Source organism: Danio aesculapii, chromosome 11, assembly GCF_903798145.1.
Source record: "Danio aesculapii chromosome 11, fDanAes4.1, whole genome shotgun sequence".
Classification (NCBI taxonomy): domain Eukaryota; kingdom Metazoa; phylum Chordata; class Actinopteri; order Cypriniformes; family Danionidae; genus Danio; species Danio aesculapii.
In genome coordinates this window covers 31,490,423-31,514,716 of record NC_079445.1, presented here as the reverse complement: position 1 = coordinate 31,514,716, position 24,294 = coordinate 31,490,423, and the positions used below count along the sequence as shown (strand labels likewise).

The following is a 24,294-nucleotide window of genomic DNA, read 5'->3' as shown; positions in this document are numbered from 1 at the left end:
ACACTGAGATTACTTCCTCGCGGCCTGTGTCTCCGTCGCTGTTCAACAGCAGACAGACGGTGCGCAGAACAGGACACACGCATGAGACCACAGGGACGATGCACACACAGCACAGCAGAGAACGTGTGAGAGGAAAACAGAGAGAGATAGAAAGAGAAAGAAATACAAGGAAGATAAAGGATAGAAAATGGTACAAAAAAGAACAAAGGAAGAAAAAGGGATGGGAATTTCATTGGGAAACAAAGGAGAAATGCAATGAAGAATGTGATGGAAGGGACAAAAAGGATCATAGAGATGAGACAGTTGTGGTAAATGCAATGCAGAAATGTTTGCCAGAGGAAGTTCATGAAAACAGACCAAAAAAGGAAGAGAATAAGGCAAAGGAAAGGTAATAAATAGGGAAATAGAGAAAATGGCAAAGGAGGAAATAAACGAGGAAGTTGATTGAAAAAAAGAAAACGAATTGAAATAAAATTGATAGACAGGTGTGACACAAAAAGGAAGTCCATGAGATAGAAACATAAAGGAGAGACCAAAAACAAAGGATGCAATAAAAAACATAAGTTAGAAAGAACAGAAATACGCAAAACAGACAAATGTAAGGGGTTTTAAAGGGGAAATTGATGGAATTAAAAGGATGGAAAATAATATATACAGGAGAAGGAATAGAAAGTGGAGAAAGAATGAAACAAAGGAGGCAATAAAAAACAAAATGGTGGAAAAGGAAACAAACAAACAAAATGGGAATAAAGAGGAAATGGAAGTAAAAAAAGGAACAAATAAAAAGTAAGTGAACACAAAAGGGAAAAAATAGGGAACAAAAAATTATATAAAAAAGGAGAGAGACCGAAACAAAGGATGCAATAAAAAACAAAATAGAGAAAAAAGGAAAAGGGAAAAATGAAAAAATGAAAGCAAATTGGAGAAAGAAAAAGAAAATATATAAAGGAAGTGAACAGAAAAGAGACCAAAACAAATTAATAACCATGAAGAGGAAAAATAGAGAGAAAACAACAACGAAAAGTGCAGAAAAATAGGAGATTTATAAAAAACAAAAAGAATATAGAAGGAAGAAAAAGAGAAATGGTGAGCCACAATGCATTATGAACAACAAATGAACAACAAAAAAAGGAAAAAAAAGGAAGGCAAAGGAAAGATAATTAATAGGGAAATAGAGAAAATGGAAAAGAACCGAAAGAAAACCAAGAAACAGAATAGGAAATAAAGGAGAAAATAAATCAGAAAAAAACAGAAGTAGGAAATTATATGGATAGACAGGTGTGCCGAGATATTCCATGAAATAGAAAATGTAAAAGAGAGGCCAAAATTAAGAGTGTAATAAAAGTTTAAAAAGAACAGAAACAAGTAAAACAGCCAAATGAAAAATTCCCGAGGAAATGGGTGAAATTATAAGAATAGAAAAAAAGTATCCGGAAGAAGGAAAACAAAAAGGAGAGAGAACAAAACAAAGAGTGCAATAAAAAACAAAATGGAGAAAAGGAAAAAGTTGGCAAACAGAAACAAACAAACAAACAAACAAACAAAATGAGAAAAAATGAAATGAAAGGAAATTGAAGAAAGGAAAATTAAAATTAAAAAAGTGGAAAAAATAGAGAACAAAAAAAGTGCAGAAAAAGAGGAAATTTATAAAAAAGAAAAGAGAAGGAAAGAAAAGAGAAATGGCAAACCACAATGCATTATGCACAACAAATGAACACCAAAAAAGGAAAGCAAAGGAAAGATATATCAGTAAGGAAATAAAGAAAATGGGAAAGAACCGAAAGAAGACCAAGAAATGGAATAGAAAATAAAGGAGGAAATTGATTGGAAAAAAAAACAGAAGCATGAAATAAAGTGAAATGGATAGACAGGTGTGCCGCAAAAAGGAAATCCATGACATAGAAAACATAAAGGAGAGGAAAGGTTAGAAAAAACAGATGCAGGTAAAACAGGCAAATGAAAAAGGAATTGAAGAGGAAATGGATGAAATTAGAAGGATGAAATAAAAAAAAATCAGGGAAAATGAATACAAAAAGGAAAGGCCGAAACAAAGGATGCAATAAATAACAAAATGGAGAAAAAGGAAAAAGTTGGCAAAGAGAAACAAACAAACAAAATGTGAATAAAGAGGAAATGGAAGTAAATCGAAGGAAGGAAGTAAACAGAAACAAGACCCAAACAAATGAATAACAATGAAGAGAAAAATAGAGAACAAAAAAAGTGCAGAAAAATTGGAAAATTATATATATATAAAAAAAGAAAATAGAAGGAGAAATGGTAAACCACAAAGCATTAGGGACAACAAATGAACACCAAAAAAAGGATTGAGGAGAGATCAAAACAAAAGAAAAAAAAGTGATCCCCATTTTAATTGAGAGAGAGCACAGGAACACACAGCCATCGACAGGAGTAGGGTTTGGGGAGGGAGGAAAAGGAAAAGAGAAAAAAGACAAAAATTGAGCGAGTGTAGAGGAAGAAAGGAAGCACACTAACACACTTACCGCAGCAGAACGCACACTCTGTTGGGGCAGAGCAGTGTTAGACAAGAGTGAGTCACAAATACAACAACCACATCTACAGTACAGCTCTACACAACACACGCCACAAGCACACACTTCCAATAGGCGTGTACTGAACGCACCGGACTTTCCACGCACAAGAGAACATATTGACTCTAGACAGATTTTTACAAGATTGTGCGGTTTCTATACACATACACACACTTTGAAACACAAAATACACACAAGGCTTCCTCACACTTATCTGATACACACTTGGACAAAACCCAGACACATCTCCAGAGGATAGTCAACCAAGAGATCATGGAGGTTATGCAAGTATGAGGATGCGTTGCGTATTTATGCATTGTAGCATAAAACGTATTGAAAGTGTAATTGCCTCTATGTCATGTGTTTTTGTGGTTGAATGTTTGGAGAGTTGTGTGTTGTGAGAGTGTTGCTGCTTCCAGAGGTTGGTTTGTGGTTTATAAAGAGTTAGCTATTGTAAAGATTACTTCTCACAGACTTGTTTTTTTTATTAAAAATGGCGTCCAATCTGACTAAGGTCTGTTTTCCCACCTTTTTTGCCTCAAATTCAGTTGAAAGTTCTTTGGCTGCTTCAAAGTGTAAAAATATGACTTTTATGATTTTAAAAACTCAATTGAGAAGTAGAAAAAAATTACATCTAAAGTTTAAGTGCGTGTGAAATCAAAATTTGTAATGTTTATTTTGCTAGTGCACTTTCGTTTCATTAGCTGAACAATTGACTGCGTGCGACGAACAACCGTATAAGTCCAAAAAGAAAAAAAGAAAAAAAGAGATAACCACATGACATTAATTGTTTGTGTACATGAACAGTTTGGGGATATTTTTGCGCGACCATGAGTTTGCATTTTAAAGATTAAAATAGCATCACGCGGAAAAAACGTTTATGTCCACTAAGAAAAATTGGAGATGCCGCTTGCTGTCTTATCTGCTTCGAATATTAAAAGGCAAATCCTCTGCAAAAAAAGCATAGCAGACATGAACAAATGGAAGGACAGAGTAAGGAAGGCTTGGAGGGATGCTGGAAACCATATTTGAATCAAAAACGATAACATAAACTAGGGAAAATCCACCGAAAGAGGTGCGTGGAGGAACCGTATATATGACCTGATCTCTCTCTCTCTGAATGCACTGAGGAGCGCTAAACACCACAAAAACAGTTAACGTACACTACATACCATATATAATAAAGCTGTATCAATGCATATCTCGGAGTTTATTTGTTTACATATTTATTTACATCCTGAGATAGTGGAGCAGTGGAACAGTTGAAATAGGATATACACAGGTGCGCTGTGCCAGCTTTTCTAAATAAACGACAAGGTGCCCTATTTGAGCTATCTAAACATACAAGAGGTGATCAAATGTTCAGAGACTATGTCCATCATGTTAAGATTTATTTATTTAATTATTGTTAATAACTGATTGTTATTTCCTGTACTGTAAGAAAGTCTATGTATTGTACATTGTTCATACTGTATTTTCTGTTTTTAAATAATAATAATAAAAATAAACTTAAAAGAGTTAGCTATTGTCAAAATCCTCACAGACTTGTTTTTTTATTTAAAATAGTGTCCAATCTGATTAAGGTCTATTTCCTGCCTTTTTTTGCCCTAAATTCATATGAAAGTTTATTTATTTATTGTTAATAATTGATTGTTATTGCTTGTACTGTAAGAAAGTCTATGTATTGTACATTGTTCATACTGTATTTTATAAAAACAATAATAAAAACAATAATAAACTTGAAAGAGTTAGCTATTGGAAAGATTACTCCTTACAGACTTGTGTTTTGTTTTAAAATGGTTTCCAATCTGACTAAGGTCTATTTTCCTGCCCTTTCCCCCCTTAAATTCAATAGAAAATCTATTTATTTATTGTTAATAATTGATTGTAATTGCTTGTACTGTGAGAAAGTCTATGTATTGTACATTGTTCATACTGTATTTTATATAGTTTTTAAATAATAATAATCATAAACTTGAAATAAATGCTTAATAATAACCTGACGTTCCTGTTACTGTGTTAAATCTAAAATAAAGGAATCAGATCTTTAGAGGTTTAAAGTGATATGATGAATTGGGTTTATACTGTTATTCCACACTAACTGGACATACTGTTCTTCCACATTTGGAAAATATAAATCACGATAACTTTGTATTTTTAATACTGACACTGAACAATGTTATCTCCTTAGAATGAGAAGCTTTTGTTATCTATCTTCAAGTAAAATAAAAATACATAATATAATGTTTACAATCCAAAAAAAAATAAAAAATCGTATTACTCAAAATGATAAAATATGGACTTATGTGGTTCTTCGTCTCAATGCCTCAGTGAATCTGTGGAAGTTTTAAAAAAGCTTGTTTTGTAATCTTCAATCTAAGTCTGATGTTTTGTTTCCGTCCTCTGTTGACATAATTTTTACGGATTTAGCCACAGTTTTCTTAGCCACGCCCCCTCTTACTATAAGTTTGCTACAAGGGAATGATGTGCAAAAAGAAAGCCCTGCCCCCTACTCAATATTCTGTTTCAGTTGGATGTACATCAACACACTGAAATAAAAGCAACTTCTTTTAATCTTACTACTTTATTGTATATCTTTAAACTAACATTTTAAAATGAGTTAACTTAGGCTTCATATGTTTTACTTTGGTATATGTATTTTTAAATTATACTGTATTTACTGCCTCAAATCAAGCTCTGGAATCTTGAGACACACCAAGGTTTTCCTGATAGTGAGCGATAGAGTGGTATGATTCAAACATACGCGCGCACACACACACACACGCACACGCACACGCACACACACACACACACACGCACACGCACACACACACACACACACACTCACACGGCCATGCAGGTAAGGAAAGTGTGAGCCAATTATCCATGTGCCCTTTGACTCTTGACAAACACATGCTAACATTTCTTAAGGCAAGACACTGACGGTGAATATGGTAAAATTTACATAAAGAGCAAATGGTTTTTGTTTTCAAGCTTTCTAAAATGTTTGACTATGCAAATCGGGTATTGTTTAATTACATATATACATTTCTAGCATAAAAATCGGAACATTAGATGAAGTCTGGTTAAAATATCCTGTGTCATTTTTATGGAATCAATTCAAATCAATTCCTTCACATTTTAAATAATCAGGCATACTGCATATACATCACATAAATCATAAAAAGTTTCTTACTTATTTCAGGTTAAGTATATGAAAATGCTAACTAAATGTTTTTTTTATATAACAGGTTGTTTAAAAAACAGAATATGCAAATCTGTCATTGTTTAATTAAATACAAATTTCTAGCATAAAATCTGATCATTGCAATTAGTCCAGTTAAATTATCTCGTTTATTTTTTCTGGAATATCAAATACAAAAATACAATATAAATAAACAAAATATAAATCCAAAGGTGAAAAAGTTTCAGGTTAAGTATATAAATATGCTAAACAAATGTAAAAAAATCAGGTTGTTAAAAAAAAAAAGCAAATCAGTCATTGTTTAATCAAATATATACATTTCTAACACATGTCTAGTTAAAATATCTTGTTTATTTTGTCTGGAATATTAAAATCAAATCAATTCCTTCACATTTTATATAATCAGGCATATTACATATAAATCAAATTTAAATGAATCTACATTTATTTTAGAACAGTTATTTGAAATGGTAATACTGTTTCACAATTTAGCAGTTTTTACTGCCTTGGTGAGCAGAATATGCTTCTTTGCAAAACATAAATCTTAAAATTTGTGCAAACATAAATAAAACTGTAAAGTTTGGTTTATGTAAGAGAATGTAATAAAAACACTGTCATAAATATTTTGTGCATAAATCAAATCCATGCATGTATAATTCTAAAAACGGAAAAGAAAACAGAATGTAATTTTAAGTCCAAAATCCAAGTACAAAAATGTTTGTTTACGACTCAAATTTTTTTCTTTTGAGTGGCGTACTTTGGCCCAATCCCAACTCTACCCCTTAGCCCTTCCCCTTCCCCCTACCCCTTGTTTTGTGCGTTCACGTGAAGGGGTAGAGGTGTCCTAATTCTCTTTATCTTTAAGGCATAGGGCTAAGGGGAAAGAAACCCCTCGAAACAGAGATTTTTCAGGACCACACTTGAAACCAAGGTGTAAGAAAATTTCCCAGAATACACCATCTACAACGGCAACATGGCTGCACACAAAAGTAAGGAGATGCACAAATTAGTATTTTTTGTCATTATTACGAATTTTTACAACAAACAAACAAACAAACATATGTTTTAATACATTCATAACCGCGTTCGTCTTTTACCATCATGCTTTAAAAAACACTGAAATAAAAGCTGCTAAATTTCGCTGTCAATAAACCATAATAATAACTTCTGTACAGCAGTCCCACAACATTCAGACACTTCACTCGAATACCTTGTCAGAAAAGTCTAGTGGCTGGGAATGAGCTTTTTACAGTGTCTGCTATAATGTTAATGATGTTTTCTTGTGTTTACATAGATGAATATGGCCAGGGTGTAAATGCGCAGTACAGTTGTGATCTTATTGCCGCATTATATCATTATGATAACATGATATCGTTGCCTTCGGTGATTTCCTGAAGATAAATACCAAAAAAAAGCGCAACTGGAATAACTACAGCAGGCCTGATCATCAATCTCATATGAAGCAAGAGATCGCAATGACATATGATGACGTGTTCAGCTTCTGTAGTGGTGTCCCATTTCTTAGGGGTAAATTTTGAAGCCCTTTACCTTCACACTAAGGGGAAGGGGTAGGGGTACAAAAATAGAATTGGGATTGGGCCTTTACATACACAAAATGTAGATTAGACCTTCTTGGATCTTCTGTATTCTTTTATGTTTTTAGAATTACGCATGCATGGATTTGATTTATAATTAATATTTATGACAGTGTTTTTATTCCATGTAAGTAAAGGAAAAGACTTAGATTTATTGAAGAGAAAAAAAAAATCTCCAGACAAAAAAAAAACCTTTAAATGTATATTTTGGATATCTTCTTTGCATACACTTTACAAAAAATGTATTAAATCCTTAAAATCTCCAAATTTACTGAAATACTGTCTTCCCCCCCGCAGTGTCTTTGCATCAATATGTTAGCATGACAGCACACACCAAAACCATTTGAGGTTTTGCTCCCACATTAAAGCGGTCAAAGGCTGTTAGCTGGATAACTGACAGTCAGGAATGAATGAGAACAGATAAAGATGGGAGGACAGATGGATGAGAGGATGGAGGTGCTCACTTGGTTGTCTGCAGAGAGGCGAGGCATGGAGATGGTCCGGCCATGCCCTTCCATTGGGTGATAGGGCTCAGTGTCCGAGTAACCGTCCCCAACAGGCCCAATCTCTCTCATTTCTACCGTCTGCAAAACAGAGCAACAGATGCCTGCTTCACCCGCCTACAGCTCTATCCATCTGATACTGGACCCGTGAGGGTCTAAACCAGTAGAGGGACATGGGAAGTGCAAAAGTGCATCTGAACTGAAGATTAAGCATACAGTATCTGAAATGGCCATCAGGATGTACTGAATCGGGTCCGTTAGTAATCAAGTGGAGTAAAAGTAAAAGTGCACACTAGTCTCTGGTTGTTGTTGATAAAAGGTTTATGGTTTGGTAAATCTGAGATCAGACTAAAGCTTCAAACATACTAAATTTCAAATAAAATATAGGAGCAATATTTGAGCTGCTGTAAATTAAAGATGTGATAAAATACAAAATAAATAAACAAAATATAAATCCAAAGGGGAAAAGTTTTTTTTTTTTTTTTACTTCTGGTTACATATTTACATATGTAAAAATGCAAAATAAATGTTTCAAAAAGTTTTAGGTTAAAACAACAACAACAAAAAAAATTAAAATAAAATAAAACTACAGCTTTATAAATAAATTAAAATCAAAATAACTTTGAAAATAAAAAACAACATCTGGGAATATCAAAGGCTAAATTAGGTAAATCAAGGTAAATTAAAATACAATAATGCTGTTCTGTTTTATATTAATTTAAAAATTATATAAATTTCTTTCTTTGATTTAAAAATATTTTAACATAACTTATTTTCTATATTTATCCAAATGGAAAAATAACAGTTTTTCAATAATATATAAACACACACATATATATATATATATATATATATATATATATATATATATATATATATATATATATATATATATATATATATATATATATATATATATATATGAAAAACAAAATGTATTAAAATAAAATTTCTGTTTTTTGATTTACTGATCTAAAATTCCAAGTCAAATATGAACCAACACCTACACAAAATCTAAAAATCCTTTAATTCTGCATTACTTCTGTTGTTTTGTTTATGTTTGATAAAACAAACTTTGAATAATTATTTTTGCATACATATGATCCAACACCATCATAGTAAACTCAGCTATGAGGTGCGTTTGACTTCAACCACGGCTGCAGCTGGCAATGAACGAGATTAGCCGAGTGTAGATGGGGGTAGAGCTGAAAACGAGGCTGTCAGGTCATGATGACAGATCCCATGATGAGATCAATGATTTATTTATTAATCCAATCACATTAATCCAAAAATATTGAACAAAAGAATATTGCCAAAATAAGTGAGCTACACTTTCAGTGGAAATTTTACAAAAAACCAAGAGATTTGTTACCTTTAATTTTCTGTTAACGGCTTCACAGGATAAAAATATTTTATAAATATGTAAATTATTTTAGAAATATTTTATAGACTGGATGCATTACAGCTGCTAGGATGATACTATGTAATTGGAAGTGTCCCAGAATGACAGAAATGAAAGAGTGGACTAATGGGATGATTGAAATTGCATCATATGAGTGTATGCTGGGGAGATTAAATAATGAGGGAGAGTTACATAGAAAATGGGATAATCTCTGGCAACATCTAAAATTAGGATAAATCAGTATGTACTTACAAAGGTACCATATATGTTTACTATACATTGTTTTTCTTAGCTGAATTTTCTTGGTGTGACAGGTGGCTGAATATGTAACATGTATCATTTGTATGTGTAGTGTTAAGTGTGTTCTTTGTTCTTGGCTGTTGAACAATAAAAAAGTTTAATGATAAAAAAAAAGAAGAAATATTTTATAGAATAATTATTTATCTCAATTTGTTAGGAAAACGTTATGGGGTGGCATGATCAATGATGACTATTATATTACAAGTCTGTAAGACTTATTTGAGTTGATATTTGATTACTCGCTAAAAAAATATCTAACTTGAATCGTATATGGAACTGTATACAGTAAAGGGTCTGTATGAAAATGGTCAAAATAAACCTATGCAAACAATCTAGCTTTTACAAACAAATTGTTCAACAGAAAAGATATGCAGTATAATATTTGAATAAGCATGATGTGTACAAGACAGCGATGGCATAAAAAGTTGTTTGTTTGGAAGTTTGAGAGACGTAAGTTGTCCAACATTAAACCCAAACCCACACACGTGGGTTGTTGTCATGTTGTGTACTCGGCCAATCGTGTAATATCGGTGTCATCATCGCAGCTCCTGCAGTCGCTGCACCGGCTGAATCGATCGTCTGATCTTGGAGCATTGTCGCGGTACTTTGATGCCACAGGTGACACTCATGTGGCGTTGGCGCAGAGTCAAGCCGGACAAAGTTTCTAACCGCTTTAAGACAGGTTTCGATCAGTCTGCACAGTGCTGCATGAAGTCGAACGCACCTATGGTCTTTGGCAGTACAGGCTGGATCAGCTCAATTTACAGCTGTTGTAGGTTGAGACGAGGTGCACAGAAACCCTGTCTAATCGCCCACTACTGGTTTAAGGTCTTTCCAACATGCTCTTTAAGCCTAAATCTCCTTAGCTGCACACATCTAAGATGAAACACCAGATGACTGAGCTACAGAAAAGAGTCACACTGAAGGAGAGATGAGAGTCTGCGGGGGTTTGGTACGATCCGGCAGACAGAGAGGAAGAACAAAACCCCCCACCGTCTGCCAGAGGTGGAACAGTCCATAGTGAAGTTCATCAAAAACACTTATCAGACAGACAGGTGAGCGACAGAACAGACCCAGAGACAGAAGGAGTGATAATGTCAATGAGATAATGTGTGTTCAAAAGCAGCGATGGTTAGGAAGACAGTGATTGGCTTGAAAAACATGGTTCGGGTATTATCAGTGGCTGAGTGGAAAAAAGCTCCTTCATAAATAAAATAAAATAAAAAAGTAAGATTTCTGGGAACATCAAAGAAAGCAGATTATGTTGATGCTGATCTCATAGGTCTCAAGTTAAATTAAATAAAATCTTCAGCTTTATAAATAAATTAAATTTAAAAAAATCTAGAAATATCAAAGGTTTACAGAAGGCAGATTAAACGGCTGCTGATTGGATACGTCTTAAGCTGAATAAAATAAAATAAAAAAACTGCACCTTTATAAATAAAATGCAGATGAATAAAATAAAATAAAATAAAACTGCAGCTTTATAAATTAAATAAAAAAATGTCATTACATTTCTAGGAATATCAAAGGTTTAGAGAAGGCAGATTAACTTGATGCTGATTGGATACGTCTCAATAAAACTAAATAAAATAAATCTTATGCTTTATAAATAAAATAAAATCTTAAGCTTTATAAAAATTTAAAAAAATTTTTACCTTTAAAATAAAATAAAATAAAATAAAATAAAATAAAACAAAAAACTCAACTGTCCACATAAATAAAATAAATAAATAAAATACAATTTTACTAAACTAGGAATATCAAAGATTTAGAGAAGATAGAATAATTTGATGCTACATTTAAAATAAAATGTTTCTAAATCTAAAATGTTAAGCTTTATAAACAAAATAAATTAAAATAAAATCTTCAGCTTTATAAATAAATTAAATAATAAAAAAAATCTTGGAATATTAAGGCTTTACAAAAGGCAGATTAATCTGATGCTGATTGGATACGTCTCAAGCTGAATAAAATAAAATGACAAAATAAAATAAATAAATAAACAAATAAATAAAACTGCAGTTTTATAAATAAAATACAATATAATCTTTAGCTTTATAAATAAATAAAAAATAAAATACAATTTGTAGGAATATCAAAGGATTTAATAAAAATAAATAAATAAATAAATAAAAAAAAAAAAAAGAAATAAAAAAACGAGCAAAATAAAATAGAGAAAACATCAGCTTTATAAAAAAAATACAATTTCTAGGAATATCAAAGATTTAGAGAAGATAGCTGATCGGATACATCTCAAACTAAATAAAATAAAATAAAATAAAACTGCTGCTTTTAAATACAATAAATGAAATGAAATTAAAATTTTATATAAAAACATAATCTTGGAATATCAAAGGCAAAGTGAAGGCAGATTCTGGGTCACAGCCGCTCTGACAGGCCTCAAACTGAACAAACTCCTGCTGAATGTCCAAACTCAGTCTTTGAGATGTGAGGATCTCCAGCATTACCTGTGGATTGTGGCGGCTGTCATGATGGTCATCAGGATACGGTCTGTCAGGGTTCCAGTTTTCCGGAACGGACTTCTGGCACATTTCCTGTGCGCGTGACGTCACCCATGACTGGCTTTCATTCATTCCAACGTCCGGAGGCCTGAACCAGACAGAGATTTTCTTTCAGTCACACACATTCTTTCAGTCACACACACTTTTTTTTTGACATATTACAAAAGTGAAATATTTTGTGAGTAGAAAGACAGTTGAGAAAATATTAAATAAAGAAAGAGCAGAAGTGTGGCCTATAAGGAGAAGAAGAAAGACAACAATTAAAGCAAAGCTAAACAGTGAAGAAAGAGACAAAGAGAGTGAATCGAAACAGGTGAATCCCAGAAAATCAGACTAGTTCAGGTGATATTTTATCCCAAAATCAAAAGAAAGTATGAAATATATATATATATATATATATATATATATATATATATATATATATATATATATATATATATATATATATATTGTGCATACAAAATTCAAGTATTTTATTCAGTAATAACTGATTGTTATTTAATTTTTTTTATTATTGTTATTGTAGTATCAATTAGTATATATACAGTACTGTGCAAAAGTTATATACATTAAACTTATATATATATATATATATATATATATATATATATATATATATATATATATATATATATATATACACAATATATATACAATATATATATACAGTGCTCAGCATAATTGAGTACACCCCATTTTTATCCATTTCTCAGGGAATATAGGCATTGTATTTTGATGCATTTAAAAAAAACAGATTTTGTAAAAAGATATATTTATTAAAATAATATTTTAGTCACCAAACATCTTTAGAAATTGAAATTAAATACAATTAAATTCAAGCTAAATATTGCAAATACCTACAAAATTTCAATTTTTAAAAAAAAATTTTGTTTGCTTCTCTTAATTTTCTAAATGATACAGTATAGTATAAAAGTATAAAAGCATGTTTATTACTAAGAAAACTAAAACAACCAAGCAAAATTCTGTTTTAATTGAACACATCACATAAGGTACACATACAGTACTGTCCTATCTAGTATTGTGAAAAAGCAAATCTATGGCCAAATCGCCACCCAGTGGTCAAAAGCTGCAAAGATGCAGGCGCACCAATATATATATATATATATATATATATATATATATATATATATATATATATATACATTTTAATACATTTTATATATATATATATATATATATATATATATATATATATATATATATATATATATATATATATATATATATATATATATATAAAATGTATTAAAATGTATATATATATATATATATATATATATATATATATATATATATATATATATATATATATATATATATATATATATATATATATATATATATATATATATATATATAAATAAAAGTGTACATTTTTTGTACATTTTTAAAAAAAATTGAAATTTACACAGGGTGATTAAATGATCTTTCAGTTGATGTAAAGTTTGTTGTGATAGGAGTTAGGTTAGAGACTGAACTATTTGATTTATTTGTTTAACACACGTGAAAGACAATGTTGAAGAGAGGCTGTTTGTCCTGATTTGAGCTGCTTTTCTACTGTTGTTAGCAATGTTGTCTGAATTGGCAGAATTGTGAATGTTGAAAAGTACAGACAGCCATTCCTTCTGGAAAGAACTTCAGAGGTAACAGTTTTCATTCTCAGCATGAGAATGATCTGCTAAGTGAAATCCTATTTGGGGAAATAAAACAGCTGATGACACACAGACAGTCATGAAATGGCCTCCACAGGGTCCAGATCTGAATATTATAGAGGCTATAAAGTCAATAAAATGTCAAAATCAGCATTTTTGAAGAAAAAGTTACTTATTTCTTTATACCTAAAACATCTGTAAAACATTTTTAATCAATGCAATAAATAATTCTGTAATTTTTTTTATTTTGCTTTTGGGATGAAACATGACCTGTATACAACTACGATTTCCTGAGACTCATTTAGACAGACTCCACTAAAGGCTAAAATAACATGACCTGAATGAAGACTGCACTCACAGGCTGTTGACGGGCTCCTGCGGCAGCTCGGGCAGACCATTCAGCCCCGGTCCCCCTTCCTGGTTCGGGGACGGCTCCATTCGCTGAAACATTAATGGCGTTCGGTTCTGTGTGAGATACGAACATGGCCTGCAGCTGGGATCAGACACACTTATGGGAAATGGGGAAACACACACAAGCCACCGTGCAGCACACAGGTGGTGGGATACCAGACAGCAGAGAGGCATCATGGAAAATGGAGTCCTCCAGTGCCCTCGCCAACCTGAATGGAGTCTTCCATTGGGGCTGTGCTGTCTGGGTAGGTGCCGATGGCTCATTTCCATCCAAGCCACCGCATAACATGGGTGGTTGTAACTATTTGGGCATGCGACAGTGAAGATCTGAGGTTCATACTAGAAATACAGGTTCTGGGTGGGTGATGCTGACACCCTGGGGTGTAACGCTAACTATTACTTATATTAAGTATTTGTGTAGCTTGATTTTCTGTTCTTTTTCTTCATTTTAGTCACGCTCCTCTGTTTTCTTGTTTAGTCAATAGTTTTTTTTTTATTCCAGATTAAATGAATTCTTTGTTTTTTAATTTGTAGTAACAAAACACAAAGTATTGTGTAATCATAAGATGGGAAGTGTGCTATTTAATGTCTAGTGAAGTTATATTCATGCTTCAACTGAAACAATGTAGACGAATGCTGCGTTCACACCAGACGCTGAAGAAGGGTCAAGCGCGAGTGATTTACATGTTAAGTCAATGCAATGACGCAAATAGACATCCTGCAACACGATGTGTGCGAATAACCGTATGTTCATACCAAAAGCGGCGAGAGTGTCAAATTAGCCAGAAATCATTCATTTTCAATGACAGCCGGTGGCGGTAAGCAGTGAGGAGCAGCGCGGCACGTTTATGCCGGTGTGGGCGTCAAGGAGAGTTATGCAGGAATGTAACTGAGATGATATGCTGCAACGGCCCCTGTAAATACGAGATCAATATAACGAATTTTGACGTTCTCGCTGCCGGAGCTGATGGCAGACAGCGTTGTCGCCAGGGCGGCCAGAGCGACCTGTGATGCTCTCACCGCCTTCGGTGTGAACGCACAGTAAGGCGACGCGAATGACGCGTTTCGTGCGAATGAAGCAGCGCAAGTTGAGCGTTTTGCACGATTGACGTGCATAATGGGCGAATCGCTCAAGTTGAAAATCTGAACTTCAGCGGACATTCGTGCCGCATTAACCAATCATGAGACTTGTAGGGGCGTGATTATGACGTAGCGCCTGTTGTTGGTGTCTGGGGGAAAAGCTTCCTGCCGACACCAACAACATTTCATCAAACTGGGCTTGGCTCAGTCGGAAGCACCGCTAAAAGCTTCCACCATACAGGTAAACTTTTCTGTAGGTGTTTATGAACTCACAGAGCTGGGTGCACATCTGAATGGATCTAGGGGACTCAGACACGGCTCCAAACAAATCAACGCTGTTTTTCAACCTTCATAAAAGCACATAAACACAGCTACTAAATCCATGTTAGCCATTTAGCAATGTTTTTTTTAGCCTTCATAAAGCATGTAAACACAGCTATTCTCTCAATAAAATCCATGTTAGCCATTTAGCAACGAAGCTAGAGTCACTGGGCAGACAGAAGCCCTGCCTGTGACGCGAATCCATGTCTATTGTGAAGTGAATTTTGACGCGCAAATGAAGCGAGTAAACTCAAAATGTTCACGCATCGATTTAAGTGTGAATAGCGCAATTTATCCATGCATGCCGCATCTGGTGTCAAAACAGCATAAGAGATTGGTCTGTGATTTAATAATTAGTTATTATATATAATTAACATATGATATATACACAGTAGTCAATATTTAAAGTGGATCCAAAAAGCTATTCAAAATTGTCCCAAGACAAAAATGTCAAGATTTTCAATAGTTTTATAATAATTTTGATGAAGGTTTTCGATCCACTTTAAATGTTGATTATTGTGTTTATAGAATATTGAAGTTTGTAATAATGAAGTGGTTCCAACAAAAGTTTTTTTGGACAAAAAATTGTGTCATCTACAATTAACTGAAAGATTAGTTCCAAAAAATTGGGTAGGAATATGTGTACCGTTCCACCTAGGGATGCATAATATCGGCAACCATATCGGTATCGGTTAAAAAAACTAAATGCCTATTTTTAATGTTATTGTAATCAATATATTTTTTTACTAATTATTTATGAAATTATACATGGGAGTTTTCAAAGAACAATAGAACATCAGAATTGCAATTTGTAATTAAGTAAAAAAATGTAAATATTTAAAATAATATTTGGATAATTAGGCTCAGAAATATCAATATCAAGGATTTTATTTATCAGCCTATATATTGGTTATCGGATTCCAAATATAAAGACTTATTAATTATCTGTGTTTGACTTTTGTTTATAATTAAAACTTGTATGAAGATTTATATTTATCGGCCTATATATCGGTTATCGGCTTTCAAATATAATGAGCTATCAGTTATTGGTAATTGCTTTTTGTTTTTATAAACAGGCTCCAAAACATTGTATCAAGATTTCTGATTAATGACGTACAGTTGAATTTATAAAAAAAAAGAATAGTCAAAATTATTAGAATTATTATTTATTTATTTTCAAATATTGCCCAAATGGTGTTTAAAAGATTCAGGAATTTTTCACAGTATTTCCTATAATATTTTTTTCTTCTGGAGAAAGTCTTATTTGGTTTTTTTTGGCTAGAATAAAAGCAGTTTTTTTTATTTAAACCATTTTAAGGTCAAAATTATACATTTTTTTTCGATTGACTAAAGACTAACCACTGTTATACAATGACTTGCCTAATGACCCTAATTAACCTAGTTAAGCCTTTAAATTGCACTTTAAGCTGAATCTTAAAATATTGACAAATATCTAGTAAAATTTATGCACTGTCATCATGGCAAAGATAAAACAAATCAGTTATTAGAAATTAGTTTTTAGTTTAACAGTCTCTGTTAAACAGAATTTAAAGATATATAAAAATATTAAAATTTAACAGTAGGACTAATAATTCTGACTGTATATATTTATTGTCTTCCAAATATAGAGTTATCGGTATCTGCCAAAAATCATCTATATCGGTGCACCCCTAGTTCCACCCGAATTAAGCTATGAACGCTAAAAATCTCAGACCGTAGTAGCCCAAAGGTTACACCAAGAACCTCCCCTCAACATCCATTAATGAACATATCATCTAGACAAAACGGTGTCCACACGGAGGGAGAAAAGATTCCATGTTAGTGACATTGATAAATCAACCTCACCAATCAACGGATGGAGGAAGACAAAACGACACTAGCCAAAACAGATGGAATCAAAGAGGAAAGGATTAGAGAGAAGACAGTAAAAATGCAAACAAGTTGACAGACAGACAGACAGACAGACAGGCATATAGAGACACCAAGGATGGATATTAAGAGGTTGAGAGGACGGTTTTGAGGTACAGTGCAGTAAAATGAAGTACGACAGGTAAAGAGACAGACAGGTGAGGCAAGACAATATTTAGACCATTCCCTGATTCCGGCAGAGTGTCCATGCTCTGTGGAGCTGATATGGAAGATTTATGTATAACTGTATGGAATATGTATAGGCAGAAACAATGGACACTGTGCCTGTATTTGATGAGAGGACTTCCAGGGAAGGGGATAGGGGGTGATACTGGTAAAAGGCCATGTTGTATCATTCATCATTGTATAAAACCTGCATTATAGTTACTGCATGTGTTTTTAAGCATGCTCTAAGACGGTGAATTTAAAAGTTTCCATTATTGTTTACATGCAATTGCAGTAGTAAAATACAAGTTTGTTTGCATGTGCGTCTTTTAAGTTCTTTAGTGCGCTATGTGGGATATTGTTTTAAAAGCTAGATGTCAGATATATATATACACACACACACATATAGACACACACGCACGCACTCACACACACACACACACACACACACACACACACACACACACACACGCACACGCACACGCACACGCACGCACACGCACACACACGCACACACACGCACACACACGCACACACACACACACACACACACACACACACACACACACACACACACACATATATATATATATATATATATATATATATATATGTATTTTTAAGAAATTAATACTTTTTATCTGCAAGGATGCAATCAGAAGTAACACTGAATGCATTTAAAATGTTACAAAAAAGGCACCGAATTAAAATAAATGGTAAATATTGTAAAAAATATATATAAAAAAAAATAATAATAATAATAATAATGTTACAAAAGGGGCCGATTTTAATAAATGTTAAATAATGTTAAATAATAATAATAATAAAAGGAAAAAAAAAAAAATTTTATTTGGTTTAAAAAATTTGTAATTCAAGAATCTCGAAAATATTATAATATATAGACAACACACTTTTTTATAAAATTCAGCAGTATATTACAATATCAGCTTGAGTAATCAAGCTGAAAGGTAAATTATGTCATCACAGGAATAAATTGCATTATAATACTGTATATTTTGTGTGCATTGTATAGTAGTGTACATATTAACAAGAAATTGGCTGTGTCTGAAACTCAATCAAAATGGTTTTCATGTAGACTTTTCATGTAGACTTTGTTAAATGTTGTATTTAATGTTGTACACCCCCAGATGTGATTAAAGTTTCCAATATTAAAAGCGCTCATTTTCAGTTTATTTTGACCCAAGAAATGGAGGAAAACTTGGAGAAAATTTGGCAAGAGCACCCGTGTCTGTTTGACATGTCATCTGATCAATACCACAACTGGGTCAACCGGGTGTTTGGTAGTAAGACGTAGTTTGGACAAAGTTGTCAGTGATTCTTCCTATTGTAAAGTCAACGTGAAAGTCGCCGATCCATCTTGCAGTGTAAACAAAGCAGCAACGAAATGCTACCCCAGATAGTCATGCAGTGTGAAAACATCCATGACAGTACTACTTTGAAAATCATGCAGTCTGAACTCGGCATTAGACAAACTATACATTTCGAGAATGAAGCGCGGCTGGAAAACAATATTTTAATGCATTGCAAACGGTGAAGGCGCATCGCAAGTCACTTCAGGAGGGGGAGTGAATTAATTTAGCTAAACTGTGACATGGTCATCTTTAGGAAATATTACCGATCCAATAGGTAGTGTTTTTCCCTCTCTATCTTTTTTAAAATTGAGGGTAAAGCGAGATGGGACAGCGCATCGGACTATGGCAGCTGGCTTAGGTGCAGTACTTTTTGCAGTTGGGTCTGTTTTATTTTGGATCGTGTTCACAAACAAACCGCTCCAGGGTTCTATTAAAAGCGTACCGAGACCACCTCTTCAAGGAGGTCTCTGTACGCTTATTGCTCCGCTTTTGGCATTTTCCTGCACTTTAAATCTGACCAATCAAAAAGCAGTTTAGGAAATAAGTTCAATAACACCTGGCCAATGAGTGATGTGGATTTTGTTACATGACTGCATTTTGGTTCTTTTCAACTGGTTCGGAAATCAATCAGTGTGGTGTTAAAAGGTCCAAAAAACGGCAGAAAAATGCTACAATGTATCATTTGTTGCCCATGGTCCGGACCAAATGAGCCGAACCACAGATGAGAAAGCACCCTTAGTTTAATTATTTAGCCTAACGTGTGCTTTTACAAAATATTTAAAATGTTTCTTAAAATAAAATATATTGTGTTAAATGGGAAAAAGTTGTTTTTTTACATTCAAAAAGAACTTATTTTAGAGCAGTTATCACAATACTGGGATACTGTGAAGCCATGATATTTTAATCCAAGGCTATCATACCATCAGAATCTTATACCAGCCTATGCCTAGTGATGATGTAAAAAAGCTTCAGACATAGCCAATAACCTAAAAGATAGCCTAAAGTAGCAAGTTTAAGTAAGTAGTTTGAACAGGCATGTCTCAAAAATGAGCAGTGAGGCAGTTTCAACTACAACAAACTTAACTAAAGAGATTTCATGCTTCATTTGCTGGAAGAAACAGAGTAGACTTGGAATTTGTTTGTTTGTTTGAACTGGTACCTGCTCCTCACGAAGTGCCTGCAGCTTTTTGGCTTTGCTCTGCCGGTAGTACTCCATGATCATCATGGCGGCGTAGATCTTGCCCACTGTCAGGTCTGTCGCTGCTGAGAGGATGAAAAAGTTAACCTGCACAATTAGACCGGGGTGGAATGGGACCCTGAGCCAAGAGGGGAATGGGAGTTGGAGACAAGGCATGCCACAAACACAAATGTCCAGCCTCTCAGACCCAGACTAAACTCAGTCTTGATCTCACACAAAAAACCCACAGTGCAAATAAACAAACTGAAGTTTCTTATAGTCCAGGATGAGTCCTAATATGGGGCTGAGAAACTGGACAACAGCTACACAACAAATTACAAGACAAATACACAAATACAGTTGCCCCAAAAAAGTTTTTCGTAGTTACACGTGTATGAAAGCCTTCGCATAGGTAATAAAGTATCAAACAAAGTGCAATTTGTAATAAAATAACTCATTTCACTGCTTAGGCATTTTTCTTTACATTTCATCAAATATTTTGCATACATGAGGTAAATGTCTTTAAAATACATGCAATCTGGTGCTTTGTTAGCAGCAGAGTTGGGTGTAACACGTTCCACAGTAATGCGTTACTGTATTCTAATTACATTTTAGGAACGCAGTAATGTAACGAATTACATTTTAAATGTGTGTCATTTGATTTAGTAACATTATTTGGTTACTAAAGTCATGTAATTGCATTTCTTACATTACAAATATAGATTTTAGAAAACAATATTTGCTTTTTTTTTAAAATCACGATTTCCGCTGCATCGTCAGTTAATAAGCTTTCACTTTTATATTGCTGGAGAACGCTAGCTGAAACAGCTGCTGACGAGAGTGGCTGCTTCTTCAAGTGAAAATACAGACATTACTTTGATTTCATTTAGCATTGTCCAGTATCTAAAGAACTTTCGATTGCTTTTAACTCGACCAGCACCCTGTTTAAGCACACTACTCATTACCAAGGAGGACACCGGTGCCCAAAAACACAGAAGCCCAACTCAGCTTAACAGGCTAAATTGGACTTTTGTGCAGGATCCGGAGAGTAGGTAACTTCTGATAATGTGAAGAGAAGTGTAGCTGTTTATGGGGCCGTTCTCATATCACGTAATTTGTGCGCACAAGTTACAGTATACATTATTTCCAAAGGAGGCACATGGTAGGGCTGGGCAATTAATCGAAAAGTAATCGAAATCGACATTCAGAACCTATAATCGATCAAATTTTTCAACGTCCATTTTTTCTATTACTTTCCCTAATGTATGTGGAGTCACATGACCCCATTCTGTTAAGGCAAATTTTTACTTATTATATTATGATTTAAACTTATTATATTATTCTGATATTATACTTTTGCCAAGCACATGTTACGATCCAACGCAGACTTCGCATACCCGCGCACCTCTCAAAAAAATGCAACTACACATCACAACAACACGTAGCGCAAGCTTTGTGATTGGTGGATTTGATAGTGGTAACAAGGGTGGGTGGTGCGGACAGCCGCATTTTAGGCAATGTGTGTTTTAATTTCAGTTGTTCAATGTTGATGTTCAATAAATAATCATAGATAGTAAGTATTGTGTGTATTGTGTACTTCAATTATTTTAAAATCAAGTAATGCCCCCTTTATTCAAAAATCTCTTGCTTGTAATATGTGAGCACATTTACTGTACAAAACTTGTCAGTGAACTATGAGGGCAAAAATATCAAATAAATAAAATAATCGTTCATTAATTGTAATCAAGTTATATGTTTAATTAATCCAGATTTAGATTTTAGGCCAAATCGCACAGCCCTAGCACATGGCTTGCGCACGCATATTGGGAGCGAAGTGGCACGGCACGCTCAAATATTCCAGATTTCACATATTCAACATTTGAGCGTTTACAGTTTTTTTTCTCCACAACTGCAGATATAGTAAGTGTTTTTCCTACTATGAATGTCAACGGTATCCAGATTTCTTAAAAATGTCTTCCTTTGTGTTTCAAGAGTTCAAACTTAGATATTGCTAGATATTAGCAGGTTTGGCATGATGTCCTGCGAGAGAACCCTGAGCTTAGAGATAATTGAGCCTAGGGCTCCCGCCAGGTCTTTTAGTATGTAAGGTAGGTCTCGAGAGTTCCTCCGTGTGAAGAAGGAAAAGGAGGAGATAGGGTGGAAGGGGGGATTCTTCCAAAATGAAGATATGGCAGTAGGGTGAAATCGGTCTATTTATAATGGGCTTGGATTAATCTGATTGGACTATTAGTGATTACGGATGAGAGACCAGCCGCGAGCAGTCATATCACATGCTCCTCTCAAAATTTGTTTAAAAACCACTTAAAAGAGTAAAACAAAGTTTGAAACAAGTGAAGATTAAGTAAATGATGAAAGAATTTTAAGGTTTTGGCAAACTATCTCTTTAAATCTTGAATTTTTCAAGCTGCTGTGTTAAACCTATTGTAATGTTTTTCAGTGAATATTAAATTCCTGAAAGAGCTGTAGTTTATTTTTTACTTTTATATGTTTTAAAAGTAACTAATTAGTTATCTGATTATTTTTTACATGACGTAATTAGTAATCTAATCAAATTACAATTTTCTAGTAGTAATCAGTAATTTGTAATCAATTACTTTTTTAAAGTAACTTACCCAACACTGATTACCAAATACAACAACATTCATACGTATTTAGTAAGACTTAAGTGTCAAAATACTTTCTGGGTCCACTGTATAAATGTAGAGTTCAGATGCAAAAACCTCTGAAATGTTCCTCTTCTGAGCATTTTTCACAGCCTCGAATATTTATGTTCAGTTATTTCACTATAGAGGCAATGACAACTTTTTCTTTTCCGTAAAACTGGATTAACTGAACATATACACAGGAGCTTTGTGAAAAAAATGCTTATTTAGAGGTTTTTGCATCTGAACTCTTTATATTCAGTATATAGAGTACAGTACAATATCCACACACACAATATACATTATACACAATAGACACTAGACAAAGTACGCTGACAAATACAAAACACCACAGAGCTGATAGTCTTTTCACAATCAGATATATAGAACCTCTTGTTTTTCTCGCTTATACATTTGTAGGTTGTATGACATTCCAACAGGGATTCGAGCCATTTCACTATGATTAGATGCCACAAAGTGAGGTAACAGCATCTTAAATCTATATAAAATTCCAATATTGTTTTAGTAGCTCAAATTTTTCATCAAAACTCTGCAGTGGATTCCAGAGTTTGAATGAGACACATAGCATTAATGTGAAAAATTTGGAGCTGCCATAAATGACAAAATACTTCGACAAGTTCATAGTAAAATGACATGAAACCCCTTAAGTATGAATAATAAGCTTTAAAAAATGTCTTAAAACATGCTGAAGTTTTAAATGAAATATAAAACATGCTAAAGTAAAGCACAAAAAAGTATTTTCAGGCTACGTTTGTTAGCCGTCTTCAATAGACAGCACTAATCTACATGTATTAAGGCAATCATATCAAACTTTGAAGCACATAACGTCTTTAAAAGCTTCAGATCGTAACTCAAGCTATGCTGTGTTTTGAGGCTCTGTGGTTAGGAGGTTAAGCCCAGCTTTGTGCTTTACACGTGCTGGAGTGAAAAGACTTCTATAGAGGATCCGTCTATAGCGAGGCACCCCCTGATAACAGGCAATGAAGAAAGAAGACAGGAGAAAGAGGGGAAAAAGAAGAGGAAATGTAGATTGGAAATTAAATGAGATTATGTAAAAAGGTCTAAATTAAGAGTGTGAAATTAGGATGTATAGCGTTTTGAAAAGCCCCATGATTGTATAGCGTTTTGAAAAGCCCCATGATGCTTTATTAAAGATATTACCCTTCAAGCAAAATAAATACACTATTTATTGATTGTTTCATGTACATTCGGCTTCTATGCTGTTCTTTAAAAACTTTTTCAGATTAAAAAATAGTTATTTGTTGAAATGTTCATAGAATAGCTATTCTATTGGCAGCAATGCAAATAATAATAATAATAATAATAATAATAATATATATATATATATATATATATATATATATATATATATATATATATATATATATATATATATATATATATATATATATATATATATATA

At 33.4% G+C, this 24,294-nt stretch overlaps 1 protein-coding gene across 1 annotated transcript in view; it reads right to left on the bottom strand.

The window, feature by feature from the left end:
• The window catches only part of cacna1ab (calcium channel, voltage-dependent, P/Q type, alpha 1A subunit, b), a 145,128-nt gene that overhangs the window by 10,400 nt on the left and 110,434 nt on the right, over positions 1 to 24,294 (bottom strand). The window contains exons 40-44 of the mRNA XM_056467844.1: positions 20,170 to 20,273; positions 14,111 to 14,217; positions 12,026 to 12,167; positions 7,814 to 7,933; positions 3 to 38 (exon numbers count right to left, since the gene is read on the bottom strand). Of these exons, the coding sequence (XP_056323819.1) occupies positions 3 to 38; positions 7,814 to 7,933; positions 12,026 to 12,167; positions 14,111 to 14,217; positions 20,170 to 20,273 (509 nt within the window). The remainder of the gene's footprint in view (positions 1 to 2; positions 39 to 7,813; positions 7,934 to 12,025; positions 12,168 to 14,110; positions 14,218 to 20,169; positions 20,274 to 24,294) is intronic.